This window comes from Malania oleifera, chromosome 1, assembly GCF_029873635.1.
Source record: "Malania oleifera isolate guangnan ecotype guangnan chromosome 1, ASM2987363v1, whole genome shotgun sequence".
Taxonomy (NCBI): Eukaryota; Viridiplantae; Streptophyta; class Magnoliopsida; order Santalales; family Ximeniaceae; genus Malania; species Malania oleifera.
In genome coordinates this window covers 133,482,177-133,497,521 of record NC_080417.1, presented here as the reverse complement: position 1 = coordinate 133,497,521, position 15,345 = coordinate 133,482,177, and the positions used below count along the sequence as shown (strand labels likewise).

Here is a 15,345-nt window from a genome sequence, read left to right as displayed (position 1 = left end):
TCTACAACGAGATATGTGTTTACCCTTGTAGGAGGACCGATAAGTTGGAGATCCATGGTACAGTCTCTGGTAGCATTGTCCATGACTGAGGCGGAATATATGGCAGTTGTCGAAGTTGCAAAGAAGGCCTTGTGGCTTATCGGTTTAGTCAGAGAGCTGGGGTTATAGCAAGATGGTGTGGTGCTGCATTGTGATAGTCATAGTGTCACTTACTTGGCGAAGAATCAGATATACCATGCTAAGATCAAGCACATTGATGTGAGGTTCCACAGGGTTCGGAATTGATTGCTTTGGGTGAACTTGTATTGGAGAAAGTTCACACATCTGATAATGCAGCAGATATTCTGATCAAATCACTTACTTCAGAGAAGTTCAAGCATTGCTTGGACTCACTTCATGTTTCCAAGTGATAGAAGGGAGACATACCCAACCAAGCATTTTTAAGTTCAAAGTGAAGCAGTTCTTGTTTTTGAGATTCTCCTAAGGGGCGTATAATCGTCAAGGTGGAGATTGTTATTTGTGGCTCTTATACTTCTGTTTTGATACGCGAAGAAGAAATGAGGAAAAACATGAAGGGGGCAGCACGTCAAGACTCGTCAATGGAAGGCCTATGTTTGTCGATGAGGGTGCAATAGAAGTTCATTGATGAAGGCTCTGAAGCTTGTCGACAAATAATTACCGAGAGCAGGAAATTTCAGACTTCTGGCATCGTCGATGAGAGCCCTGTATTTGTAGACGAAGGTTCTTCTTGGTTTCGTCGACAAAACACTTGTGTACGTCGATGAAGGGCGCCTGGGTTGCCGCAGTTATATGAAATTTTGAATTTTTGAATGTTGGGTGGTTGGGCAAATGGGGGGAAACCTCTGAGGAAACTCTATATATGTCATTTGAGCATATTTTGATAGAGAGTGTGATCATTATTAAAGTGCATTGTGTACATTGTAATTTCCATAGTGAAATTTGTGTGCCTTTTGCTTTCGTAGATGTAGGCTTTGTCGAATCACGTAAATATTTGTGTTGCTGTGCTTATTGGATGTGTTATTTATTTCTTGTTGTTTATTCTGCTATGCAACTTCTTTATACGATCCATATCACAATAGATTTTTTGATCCTCATGTGCTTATCAAATGGGACTTTTTTTGTGGGTTGTGCTCACCTCCTATTGCCTCATGAACTTTGTCAAATGGGTGTCTTTGAGTCTCATGAGCGGTGCTCATTAGATGGATCATTTCTAGTGAGCCATGCTCGCTTTTTGTTCCTTATGAGTTGTGCTCACCAAATGGGTATATCTTCGGGCCTCATGAGTAGTGCTAATCAAAAGGGTCATTTTTTAGTAAACTATGCTTACCTTTTGCTACCTTATGAATTATGCTCATCAAATGGATGTCTTTCGGCCTTATGAGCAGTGCTTGTTAGATGAACCGTTTTTTATGAGCCATGCTCACTCTTTGTTGTCCCGTGAGCTGTGCTCATTAAATAGGCATATCTTTTAGCCTTATGAGCGGTGCTTATCAAATGGACCATTTTTTTTTTTTTTTGTGAGTTATGATCGCCTCTTATAGCCTCATGAACTGTGCTCATCAAAAGACATCTTTAGGCCTTAGGAGTGGTGCTCATCAAGTGAGTCATTTTTGGTGAGTCGTGATCACTCCTTGTTGCCTTATGAGCTATGTGCATCAAATGAGCATATCTTCGGGCCTCATGGGCGGTTCTTATCAGATGGGCCATTTTTTGGTGTGCAATGCTCATCTCTTATTGTCTCATGAGTTGTTCTTATCAAATGGGTATCTTTAGGTCTCATGAGTAGAGCTCATCAGATGGGTTGTTTTAGGTGAGCTATGCTTAATCCTTGTTGCCTTATGAGTTGTGCTCATCAAATGGGATCTTTGGGGCTCATAAGAGGTGCTATCATCAAATAGGCCTTTTTTTTTTTTGGGTGAGTGGTGCTCATCATATGAACCATTTTTGGTGAGCCGCGCTTACTCCTTGTTGCCTCATAAGTTGTGCTCATCAAATGGATGTATCTTTAGGCCTCATGAGTTATTCGTTAGATGAGCCTTTTTTTTTTTTTGGAACTTGTAAGCTAGATCTACACCCTTCGAACTGTTGGACTGTTTGTTGGTCTCTTGCTTTTTACCTCCCTAGATGGTTTCATCCATGTCCCTCAAAATTTTTCTTTTTAAATCTATCCTACTTTTTCTCGTGGTGATGGCCTTTTCTAAGTTGATATACTTTTGTGCTCGTGCCATTAACTCACTTATATTAATTGAGGGTTTCTTTTCCAAGGAATTCAAGAAATCACCTGGTTGAAGGGATGTTGTCAAAGCAACTACTGCGAACCCATGATATAAGTTATTGATTTCTAGAGTTGCGCTCACAAAGTGGTACATAAACACCTTTAACATTTCCTTCTCCCCTTGAACAAGGCTCAGCAAGTGGGTTGAAGTTTTCGCCATTTTTTGATTGTTGGAAAAAAAAACTATTCTATATCTTAGAAAATAATCTAATTGAGCTAGACTTTAAAGTTTGATACCAAGTCCTGACATTTCTCTTTAAAGTTGTTGCAAATGCTCGGCACATAATTGCATCAAGTGAACCTTACAATTGTATTAACATTATGAAGGTATCTAGGTGATCTAAAGGATCTAACGACCCATCTTACCCTTCATTGTTTGACATTTTAAGTTTTCTAGGCAAAGTAATTTCCATTACCTCATTGGTGAAGGGAGGATCTAAAGATTTGATTTGAGCTTCCAAACCAAGGGTTGATTGCGAACTTCCTTCACCAGCTTCTCTAGCTAGTCAATTTTTTTTTTGAATTTTTCCTCTAAGTTCCTAAGATTGTTGTTCATAAACACCCACACTGTTGGGATCTTCCATTTTTTGGTTGAGTCTAATACCTTCACAACCACCTCTTATGATGCCACCGCCTTTACTTTTGGTGTTGCTCCTACTTAAGTGACCTCTAGATCATGTTCCACATGATCCTTTTTTTGTTGTTGTAGGATCATGTTGAACATATTTTCCACCCTCTTTTGAAAAGCTAAGAATTTGTTTGTGAGCATACTTTGAGATGAATTGTTTACTGATGTGGAGTCTATCGATTGGGGTGATTGATCCCCAGTGCTAGGTCCTGATTTGGAGTTATACGACAGGGCCATGGTCAAAGATAATAATCTTCCTGAATTCTCACAGACAGCGCCAAGTGTTGCTGCTAAAAATTTGTTAGAGAACGTGGACTAATCTCTAACCATGGTCACCTGTAAAGAATCAAACAAGAGAGAAACTTTGAGGACCTGATTTATACCCCAAGGGATTGCTTTGATGTCTAAGTCAGGGAGTGTGAGAGGATAAGATTTTTGCAGTAATAAGAATAGAAGAGCATGGGATGCCTTACCTCCCATTGGAGTACCCCATTTATAGTAATGGAGGGCATGACTCTATTAAATTTAGTATTTATAGGTTAATTATTTTGAAGAAGGGAGATTTTAATTTAATTTAAGGGTATTTATATTAGGAAATAATGGTGGTTCCTTAATTTTGACCTCTTATTAGTATACCCTATTAATTTTAAATTTATTATGAATAAAACGTATAACAAAGTTATATTAACTTTTTTTCTAAACTCGTACAACTGTAAATTCAAAACTTAAATTTCATAATCTAAAGAAAGTCTTAATTTAGCCCGAATATTAATTATGCTTTCACCTTCTCTATCAAGGATTCAAATTTGCTACACATACAACCACATATATACCTCACCATGCATTTTAAACTCACATTCAAAATAAAAAATATATTTTTTCAGTTTGAGAATTATTTGCCATTTGGATCTACCCCCACTCACATACTATCTTTAAATCTTTATAAAATTAATAATGAAACATATAATGAATCAGGCGATTGATTATGACTTATATTCACACTTGAAAACTGTTATAAATGGGAGGTTGCGCAAGATCTTCTTGTCTAGTTAAACTAAGTTAAGTGTGGGGTAGGGGTGGCGTTGACCTTCCGCGACACTATACAATATATTTGGATCAAGTGCAATGTAATTGAATTATCATATGAGGATATTTTGAGATTTTTATATAAGGCTATATATACATGTTGTAGCTGAAACTTAAAACCCTAAAACATTTTTCGATTGATAGTGAAAATTACACAGATACTTTATGCAGAAAGACACATTTCCAAATCATGTAAATTCATAATCTTAGGGCTTAATTCCGCGACATATAACAAATGATTAGAGTGGAGTGCTTGGTGGGGGATGAGGGTGGAAAAAGGAAAGGGCAAACTGCATGGAAGTGGGAGTGACCAATAATTTATGGTCCCCAAAGGGCATGATGAGTGTGAGGAGGACCCTATAGAAGCCCCAACAGGGGGCAGTGTGTCCCATAAGAGCTGCTTGTCCCCCTACCCACTGTTTATATATAATATTAGACTGCCCCTATATAAAGACCTTAGTACTTAAATTTAATTATAGATAATACTGTTTAAGTACTCATCCTTCTTATAATCAATAGATTAATAAAGTTCCTCCTCCTCTTAACCCCCCTTCTCTGCTAGCAAGCTCCATGGCGCACACACCCTTAAAGCATTGTTGATCCCATCATTGTTAGTCCATTCCCCTGTGAGACCCCAAACAGCCCCCATGTTCTCTCTCTCTCTCTCTCTCTCTCTCTGTTGGTCTCTAATCTCTATCTTATTTTTATGTATCCACAAGCTTTTTTTTACTTTATAGAAAAGCATTTCATGGGAGGCCGTGTCTTCGAAACGCAAAAGCAAAGTGGGCAAATTAAAGATGGACGCCATAGATCCATTCAAAGGCAAACAAAGACCACAGAAAATTAATGCTATTTTATCTTTTTTAATTGTAATTAAGAATTTTTTTTCTTTAATCTTAATCTTATTGCTGATTAAGGTAAATGATGATCAAGCAGTGTTACATTCATGTGACCCACCATATCCCCCCACCTCTTAAATCGAGCTACTAGGCCAAGATTAGCTTATCATTTTTGACCATATTCTATATATATTAATATAACATATTTCACTTTATATATTCGTTTACCTTTTAGATAATTGAAATTTCCTAGTATCTACATAAAAATATTAAATATGTATTTCGCCGAGTGATGCAGCCAAAGAAATAATTACTTTCTATAGAATTGCACCTATTTAGTGAATTGTTTGCATGTCATAAAAGTTTAATATTTTTTTGTTAAAAAACATCGAGGTCTCTTTTGAATTTTGCTTTCAAAGAGATCCATCGAATTTTGAAAGAGATTAACAATTAATTAGAAGAAAAGGTTCAAGATGACCTTTCCAAATTTGTGAATGAAGCTTATCTCTTCATAGAGCTCTATTTAATTAGATTATGCATTTACAATTAATGAAAACTCTTACTAACAAAAGGTTTTAGATCCATCACTAACTATATATATATATACATATATATATATATGCATACATATAATATAATAATCATGAATAAATATCAAATATACGATTCACTTGTGATTGTGCTTAACATTTTTTAGAAGATTTTACTAACGATAATATTATATATTACTTTTTTTTCAACTACCTCAAGAATATGTGGGACAACATAATCTAATGGGACCCAATTTTGTCTTGACATGGATGAATTAATACTTTAAGTTAATCTAGAAGACCTGTTCGAATCCACGAAGTTTAACACTCAACCGACGATTGACCGAGTGATCAAAAAGTCACCTACAAATACACGGCTCAGATCATTAGAGAAGATAATTAATAAAAAATCTAAAATTTTAATTAAGTAATTTCATTAGGGATGATAATTAACACATAGCCATGCATCATTTAACTGGAAGACTTCTTTGGAATATTATCATATATTCACATCCCACGCGATGAAGATAATTGCAACACCATGTTTTCTACTGAACTTGCGTTGGCAAGTAGGCCTCCATGATTTAGACCACGATGCCCCATCAGATTACCCGACCAAGGGGCCAGATCGTTCCACGTGTCCCACAATTGCTGAACAGTCAACCTCTTCCCCTCCCTCGGATCATCTACTTAAACCCTCCTACACTTCCATACCTCGACGGCTTTGAACTCCCATGGAGAGCAACGGTCGCCGGCGAAAGAACACCTCCGGCGACGTGTTCTCTTTTCCGAGCATGTCGGCACGAGACCAACAAAACTTCGAGTTCGAGTTCGGGTGGGCCACGCCGGCTGGGTCGCCGTCCTACGACCCGGCCAAGGACTCGCCGGCTGACCACCTATTCTACAACGGCCGGCTGCTGCCACACGCGTTCCCGGCGACTAACGTCGCAAGCGAGTATCTCCGAGCAGCGAGCCGGGCCAGCAGCGCGAGCAGCAGGGATTCGCTGACGTGGTCGAGGAGCAACAGCGGCAGTAACAGCAGAAGCAGCAGCTCATGCAGCAGCGCGAGGACGAGCTCCAGCGATAATTCCGACCGGAAAGTGTGGAGTGCTCAGAGAAAACTCTCCGGAAAAACACCCATCACCAGAGATAGATATCTGCAGGCGATAAATAACGGTAAGCCTGTTTTGGTTCAGGCGTATGGGCCTTATCAGAAATGGCAGTTCATTGCGCCAGCGCCAGTGCTGAAGCCGGAGGTTTCTCGTCGGAAGAACAAATCTGTGCAGGTTTCGCCGGAGGAGCTGAGACCGAAGAAGCAACCCGAGAAGAAGAAGAAGAAGAAGAAGAGCGGTGGTAATGGGTGGAGCTTAGGGTTTGGCCGGAAGTTTTTGCAGTCCTTCGTTTCAGCCTGCAGAGAGTGTCACTCCATGGAACCCTCCATAAAAGTGAAGATCATACAGTAATTAATTAATCAATGATCGATCTAAGGAAGATGTTGATCATCATTAACGTATACGTAGAACTTTTTTTCCTTTTTGAGTTATATTTGATTTTGGGCATGGATGGTTTGGTTAGCATATTCATAATTGGAATAATTTTTTCATCTTGCTTTGAATACATAAGAATGGAATGGATTCAAATAGAATGGAATTGAAATTTTCTTCATTCGAGATTTTATTCCATTCTATTCAATGAACCAAAGTATTATATATAACTATTTTAGCTTTCAGTCTAATCACATGAATATAATATTTCCATAATGCTTACAATATATATATAATAGTTTTTTATTGATGATCTTGTTATGTATATTTTGTGAATGTGTTTGTAAAGAGTTCAAACAATCCTAAATTAATGCTGTAATTGTTGACAATTTCGTAGCAAAAAATTTAAGGACATGTTTTTATTTTTTGACTGGGAAATGTTTTTTGTTTTCCTGTTGCCACCTTTAATCATGATCATGATTAATGCCTTTGAATTTTGACAAATTATTTATTTTTTCCTGAAGAATGATGGAGTTTAATTTGTTATGTTTCAATCTTTTAGACAATGTAGAAATAAATTGTGACAATTGCTTGTGATATCTTCATCAATTATTTTTTTCACTAATTTGTTTTCTATTTTCATTTGAGAAACAATTGTAAGGAATAGTTACCTCACATAAAATTCGAAATCCATCAATAATGTACACACATCCTTAAATTTCAAACGATTTTAAATAAAAAATTAACGATTTAATTTAAATTTTTCTAAAATCACTTAAAATTATTCAAAATTCAAGAATATGATTGATTATATATCTAAAATGTGATGTGATCAGGTTACATATTGTAATAAGTTTTCCTAATTATATATATGGGTCCAAATGTTCATGTAATATCGTGTGATTGGCAAGTGTATGCCCTAGTCCAACATGTAGGAATAGTTACAAGTCTTTTTCATTTGATTTACACACTTTTATAACTTCTCATTTTTAGTAAGCACTCCATAAGTTTCTCCTTGAAATATTCAATTAATTGCGATTGTGCATTCAACTTAGTCAAAGCAAAAATAAAGTAGAAAGAATGATACGTGTTACCACGTTCCACTCAAAATAAGATTACTCTAAGCAACACAACTACCCATTAATAATAAAGTCGAAAGGATGATACACGTAACAATGTTCCACTCAAAATAAGATTACCATAAGCAACACAACTACCCATTAATTTTTTTTTTTCCTTAAGTAACAAGAAAAAAGACAAAAGAAATGGCGACATAAAGCATTTCACTTTAATTAAGACTAACATTATATATGGTTAGCTAGAAAGAAAAGTGATAAGACCAATGCCGAGAGATCCAAAAATAGAAAGTAAATATGATTTGTACATATTTGATAAGAAACAAAAATGAAGATAAAGAAAGAAAAATAACTTTTTTTTTTATTTGCACTCACAAAATCCAATTCTCCTAGCAAGAACAAACTTAGAGATAGAAAAAGAAAATAGATGGGTGTTGTAGGTGTAAATTCATCTAAGCATCTCTATTTTTAATTTAACCCTAGTAATCTCACACATATATCAGTACTTATAATTTTTTTCTCAAATATAATTGATCTCAAATCCAAACAGGAAACTTGAGGAGTCATATTAATTATCACACACATGGTATAGCTAATATAAAAAGAAGTGTAAAATGTTGTTAATTAGTATTGTTGCTATAGATCCTTAGTGTGCAATCACACCAACAATAATGCACTAAACCTTTTTAGACCTTATCTTTGGATTGACAAAACAAACTATATATTGGGACTTAAAATTTTTTTGTTATTATTGATAGTATTGTTCATTTCTTAATGTCATTCTTATTGTTACCATCCTCTATTTGCAAAAATAATAATTTTATTTTTTTCCTCTCACTTTTCTTCATTAACAAGGATAAAATACTTCTTTTCTTTTTGTTTTGTGTTGTCAATATTTTCATGTACGCTATCAATAAATATGGTATCGTTATTCTTAGTATTTAGGATGTTAACATATAATAGATATATTGACTAATAAAAATAAGTTTAAGTACTCTATCAGCACAACTTTCCAAGAGAAAGTAGTTTATATGCCAATATATCTTAAATATTAAATATTTTGTTCGTAGAGTTTAATGAAAAGCCAAAAAAAAAAAAAAAACAATAAGTGTAGCGCCCGGAACCCGGTGGGGCTCGGAATACTATTTCCCATACATACATCTCTGATACCACAACTTTAGCGCCCTGAACCCGATGGGGCTCGGAGTGCTATTTCCCATACACACATCTCTGATACCACGCAATTAACGACCAAAACCCAAACAGGGGGTTCCTGGAAGTTCCTATTCATAACTCAATATAAAACATGCACCGGAAGATAATTAAACCTCAAAACACTTTACCAGAGTTCTAAACCATACCAATTACTCATATGTATCTCCATGTTATATATTACATCCCAAAATAAACCAAAACATGATAAACACGTGTCTCACTTACACTTACAATAACTACAAGATTCTAAACCTAGCCCTGTAGCATGCTAGGCTCGATTCTCTGTAGGACCTGAAATATGAGATGGATATTGGGGTGAGACACTTCTTAGTAAGACAGATTAGATTATCATCAGTATGTGACTAACATGAGTTTTAGTGTGAACATAATACATTCTTATATTTAACTGTATGTGAAATAGCAATTTTAAACCTGTACTCACACCTTTATAATTGAAAATACATAACTTCCCTTATAACATACTTTTGGCTCATTATAGTCCATTTTTCATAAATTACATATATGAATAGAGAACCTTCCTTATTGGACCATCATATAACATCATGAGTAATCCCCATGATCAGGTTGTTCGGTCTGAAGACTGGACTTAGTCATGGCTGGCCTACCACCAGGCTAAGTCAAACATGTTCGTCTGTAAGTTCAATTTGCCTGCCCATCCTGGTTCGGACTCCAGGGGTTTACAACAACTCTTCGCGGTCAAATCGACTATCCCATAGCCTCCACTTCCACTACAGTGTGGCTGCATTGACATATCATACTAGCTACAGTACCGAACTTCCATAGGAGCTAGTCCCTCAAGGTTCCTAAACCATATATATAATTTACATAGTAAAAACGATAACGTGTTCTCATTTTCAATATTTAGTATAAACCGTCATATTCATAAATCTGTGTAAAACCTGTCATATCAATACTTGGTATAAAATCATCATATCATATCTCGGTAGAAAATCGTCATATTCATAAATCTGTATAAGACCTGTCATATCATAACTTGGTATAAAAACCATCATTTCATAATTCTGTATAATACCATAAAAACCATCAGGTTTAATTATGCAATAACCATAGACATTCTCATGCCACACGATTTGAATGATATATCATAATATAATAAATTGCTCGGGGAAAATATATTTTACTGAAATTAAAGGTATAATTATCCATAGGGTTCAATTTAACTCAAAATTATGATTTATAGGAAAAAGGAGATGATCACCCTATTCACTTTAGTTTTCCGCAAATACGTATATAATACCAAACCCTCATTTTCATATGCCCGATTCATTCAAAAATCATACATAGTATACCTGTGTATTTCCATTTAATTGGTTCACATTTCGAAAATAACTGACATAATCTAATCCCCTTACCTGTTCTTGAAAATCCGTCTACAGCTTTGGAGAATGAAACCCTAGCCTCTTAACTGGCCAAGGACAAGAACCGGAAAGCCGGGAGGAGAGAGAGAGAGAGGACCGGAGAGTACGTGTGGAGAGATCCTAGGCTAGAGAGAGAGTGAGAGACTCAGTTTAGGGAAAGGGTGAGAGAGAGAGAGAGTGAAAACCCTAGGAGAAAGACAGAGAGAGAGAGAGAGAGAGAGTTAGAATGAAAAATAAATATAAGATCTTAACTTATAAGCCCTTGGCCCGTAGGAAACCATCGACGGATTGGTCACTTATCAAACCAGTTTTCCCATGTTCTTATATAAAAACTCTCGGTTGTTTGAAACCATTGATGGTTTCCCTGAGATTTCTGCGTGCAACCATTGACGTGCTGAAACCGTCGACAGTTTTCCTGAGATTCCTCAAACCGTCAATGGTTTGATCCTGTCCCAACCATTTTCCTTCTTTTCTTTTTCCTTTCTCTATTATTCTTGGTTTGGGTTCCTACAATAAGCATTTTTTTTTTTGTTTTGTTTTGTTTTTTGTCCCTCGATCATACGAAGTAAAATCTTTTAAAAAATTCATTTTTAATTTTGCCAAAATGGGACACACACACACACAACCATAAGAAGCAAGATAAAGAGAGGCTAATTACCAATATTAATTTATAGTTATTGAAGTGCGAGCTTAATTATTAAAGCTAAAATTACCCAAGTTAATTTCATGGTACATATCTTGGCCTTTGTGGAGCCTAATTGCATTTGATTTGGATGATGACCCGACTTGAATTAATGCTGCGTGGTTTTTTAATGAGAGATTTCTATCTTAAGGTTTTTTTTTTTGGCCTGTTTTGTAGTCCATTGGGAACCCTGTGCGCAACATATAAAACTATTATTTTTTAGTGATTAGGTTTGGCCATCATTTTGAGAGCGAGTTAGAGAGAAAACATTATATAGTTGCACTCTCTATTTTTTATCCTGATTATAGTGAAATCCCTGCAACTCCATGGATGTAGGCAAAATTTTCAAACCACATAAATATTTTCTTATGCGTGTGATTATTTTTCTTTGGTATGGATTATTTCTCTATTTTTTATTTCTCACAGGATCTGAGAATTTCGTGTTAATTCCCTACAACATATGTATATGGTAAGACATGTACTATTAATAAAAAACAAAAAAAAACATGTACTATTGATGACAATGAATAGAATTGAACAAAATGAAAAGTTAATTTACTCGATCTATATCTATTAATCTACTAAAACTAAATCATAATTTGATTAGAAAAATAACTAATTTAGATTCAGATCTGTAGTACTTATATTCACTTTGTAAACGAATTAGGTCATTTAAATTAATGGATATACACTACGTTGAAATACAGATCGAATAATGAAAATGCACAGTAGAATAAACAACAAGTAAAAGTAAATAACACACAACCAAAACAAGATCAACATGAAGATTTACGTGGTTCGGCAAAGCCTACATCCACGGAAGCATTGACGCACAAATTTCACTATGGAAATCAAAATGTATACAATACACTTCTCAAATGATCACTCACTATCTAAAAATATGCCCAAATGACATATATAGAGGTTCCTCGAAGGTTTCCCCCCGTTTGCTCAACCGCCCAACATTTAAAAATTCAAATTTCTGAAGCAACTGCAGCAGTCCAAGTGCCTCTTGTCGACAAACACAGGGCTTTGTCGACGAGACCAAGAGAACCTTCATCGACGAATACAAGGCTTTCATTGACGATGCCAGAAGTATGAAATTTCCTACTCTCGGTAATTATTCATCGACGAACTTCAAAGCCTTCATCGACAAACCTTTGCTTCCCCTCATCGACGAACATAGAGCCTTCGTCAACGAGGCCTATTGTGCTACCCCCTTCATGTTTTTCCTTCTTCCTTCTTTGTTTATCAAAACAGAAGTATAAGAGCTACAAATAACAATCTCCACCTTGGCGATTACACGCTCCTTAGAAGAGTCCCAAAAAAAACATGATCTGCACCACCTTGAACTTGAAAACGCTAGGTTTGAGCTTGTCTCTCTTTTATCACTTGGAGACATGGAGTAAGTCCAAGCAATGCTTGAACTTTTTAGAAGTAACTGATTTCGTCAGAATATCCGCTGCATTTTTAGACATATGAACTTTCTCCAACACAAGTTCACTAGAAGCAATCAATTCTCGAACCCTGTGGAACCTCACATCAATGTGCTTGGTCCTAGCATGGTATATCTGATTCTTCGCCAAGTAAATGACACTCTGACTATTACAATGCAGTACCATACCATCTTACTATAACCCCAGCTTTATAACTAAACCAGTAAGGCATAAGGCCTCCTTTGCAGCTTCGGCGACTGCCATATATTCCACCTTAGTTGTGGACAATGCTACTAGAGACTGTACCATGGATCTCCAACATACTGGTCCTCCTACAACCCCATAACCGAAGGACAACCCTATTGCTTGCCGAACATGATGTCATATCCTGATGTACCCCGCAAGTATCTGAGTATCCATTTTACAGCTTCCCAATGCCGCCTTCCTATTTTAGAGAGGAACTTGCTCACCATACTCACTGCATGAGCTAAATCTGGTCTCGTACATACCATGACATACATTAAACTCCCCACGGCACTAGCATAGGGGACCTTTGACATGTATCGTATTTCCTAATCCAAACTTGGGCAATTTATAGTAGATAACTTGAAATGATTCGCTAGAGGTGTACACACCGGTCTTGCATCAGCTATGCTAAACCTCTCCAACACCTTTTGCACATAACCGCCCTGAGATAGCCATAAACTCCCTGCAGTCTTGTCTCAACGAATCTCCATCCCAAGTATTTTCTTGGTTGAACTAAGATCCTTTATATCAAATTCCTTATACAACAAGTCCTTTAACTGATTCACCTCAATTAAATCTCTTGCAGTTATCAACATAGAATCGACATACAATAACAAGAAAATAAGTGAGCCATCATCAAGTTTATTCACATATACACAGCGGTCATACTTACGTCGTTTGTAGCTAATTTTTATCATATAGGAATCAAACGGTTTATACCATTGCCTTGGAGAATGTTTCAGCCCATAAAGAGATTTCTTCAACCTAAAAACAAAATTTTCTTTTCCCTATTCAATGAATCCCTCAGACTGAACCATGAATATTTGTTCTTCCAAGTCACTGTGAAGAAACTTTGTCTTCACATCCATTTGTTCCAAATGAAGATCATAATGAGCTACTAACCGCAACACAACTCTGATAGAAGTATGTCGGACCATTGGAGAAAAGATCTCATCATATTCTATCCCCTTCTTCTGTGAGTATCCTTTTTCCACCAACTATGCCTTGAACTTCTCACCTTCTTTTTCTGATATTGCCTCCTTCTTCCTGTACGCCCATTTGCACCCAACCAGTCTCTTCCCATCTGAAAGCTCCACTGACTCCCAAGTTTGATTTTTACATAGTGACTCCATTTCCTTAATCATTGTTCCTATCCATCTATCTTTCTCCTGGCCGTGCACTACCTCTTGAAATGTAGTTGGATTATTGCAACTCGTAAGAAAAGCATAAGACACTAACTCTTCAAACACATACCTTGGCAGAGGCTGAATAGTGCATCTAGATCTTCTTAACGAAATATTGTCGACTTACCGGCTTTCCAAGTTATAGCTCCCTGCAACCATTGGACCATGATCATTTCCATTGCCCTGAGCTTCCAACTTCACTTGCACGATATGTTCATCACTATCCCAGCTTTCTGGTTCCTGTTTTTGTTCATCACATTCTTGAGTACGCTTCACCATAACCTTCTCATCAAAGACTATATCCCTATTGATCACTACCTTGTTTGTCACTAAGTCCCATAGCTTGTACCTCTTTACACCTATTGGATACCCCAAAAAAATGCAACGTCGAGAATTCGAGTCAAGCTTAGACCTCTTCTCACTAGACATGTGGACATAGGCTAGACACCCGAATACTTTCAATTCGGAATAGTCTACTACATTTCCCATCTAAACCTCTTCCGCCACTTTACCCGCTAGTGATGCCCTTGGTGATCGGTTTACCAGAAAACAAGTCATACTAACTGCCTTGGCCTAGAAGTTCTTCAGTAGCCCTGCATTCAATATGAGACACCGAGCCCTATCAGTAAAAGTTCGATTCATCCGTTTTGCCACAACATTTTGTTGAGGTGTCTGACGAATTGTAAAATGTCTCTTGATGCTCTGCTCTGCACAAAACTCCATAAATTGAGAATCAGCGTACTTGGTCCCATTATTTAACCTTAAACCTTTGATTCTCCTCCCAGTCTAGTTCTCCACTTCAGCCTTCCAAATCTTAAACTTGGAAAACGTACTTGATTTGTGAGGCCTGAAGTAAAATCAGACCTTCCATGAGTAATCATCAATGAAACTCACATAATACACATGTCCACCCTTTGATGCAACTCTTACTGAACCCCAAACATCTGAATGCATATAGTCAAGAATTCCTTTCTTCTTGTGAGTAGCTAATCTAAACTTTGCCCTATTCCGTTTTCCACGAACATATATCCTACAAAATTCTAGCTGACATGATTTCAAGCCCTTTAAAAGTTTCCTCTTGTGTAGTTCTTTCATAAAGAACCAAACAATGACTTACCATTTGTTAACCAAGTTGAGCCTAAATGTTAAACTAGATTTTTCTTAAAAGTTAGTTCACCAAAAATTTAACCTAGGTTTGGGTCTCTTGGGGTTTGAAAAGTCATTTAAGGCAATGCTCACCGCC

At 36.6% G+C, this 15,345-nt stretch overlaps 1 protein-coding gene across 1 annotated transcript; it reads left to right on the top strand.

Moving 5' to 3' along the window:
• The first annotated feature begins 6,105 nt into the window (after nucleotides 1-6,105).
• Nucleotides 6,106-6,979, top strand: LOC131160224 (uncharacterized). Its single transcript, XM_058115660.1, has one exon. It carries the CDS (start codon nucleotides 6,114-6,116, stop codon nucleotides 6,840-6,842), a length of 729 nt encoding a protein of 242 aa, XP_057971643.1. The 5' UTR covers nucleotides 6,106-6,113; the 3' UTR covers nucleotides 6,843-6,979.
• The last annotated feature ends 8,366 nt before the right edge of the window (nucleotides 6,980-15,345 follow it).

What these genes read in the sequence shown, in the direction of transcription:
- LOC131160224 (XM_058115660.1), top strand. Translation starts at nt 6,114, where the DNA reads ATGGAGAGCAACGGTCGCCGGCGAAAGAACACCTCCGGCGACGTGTTC.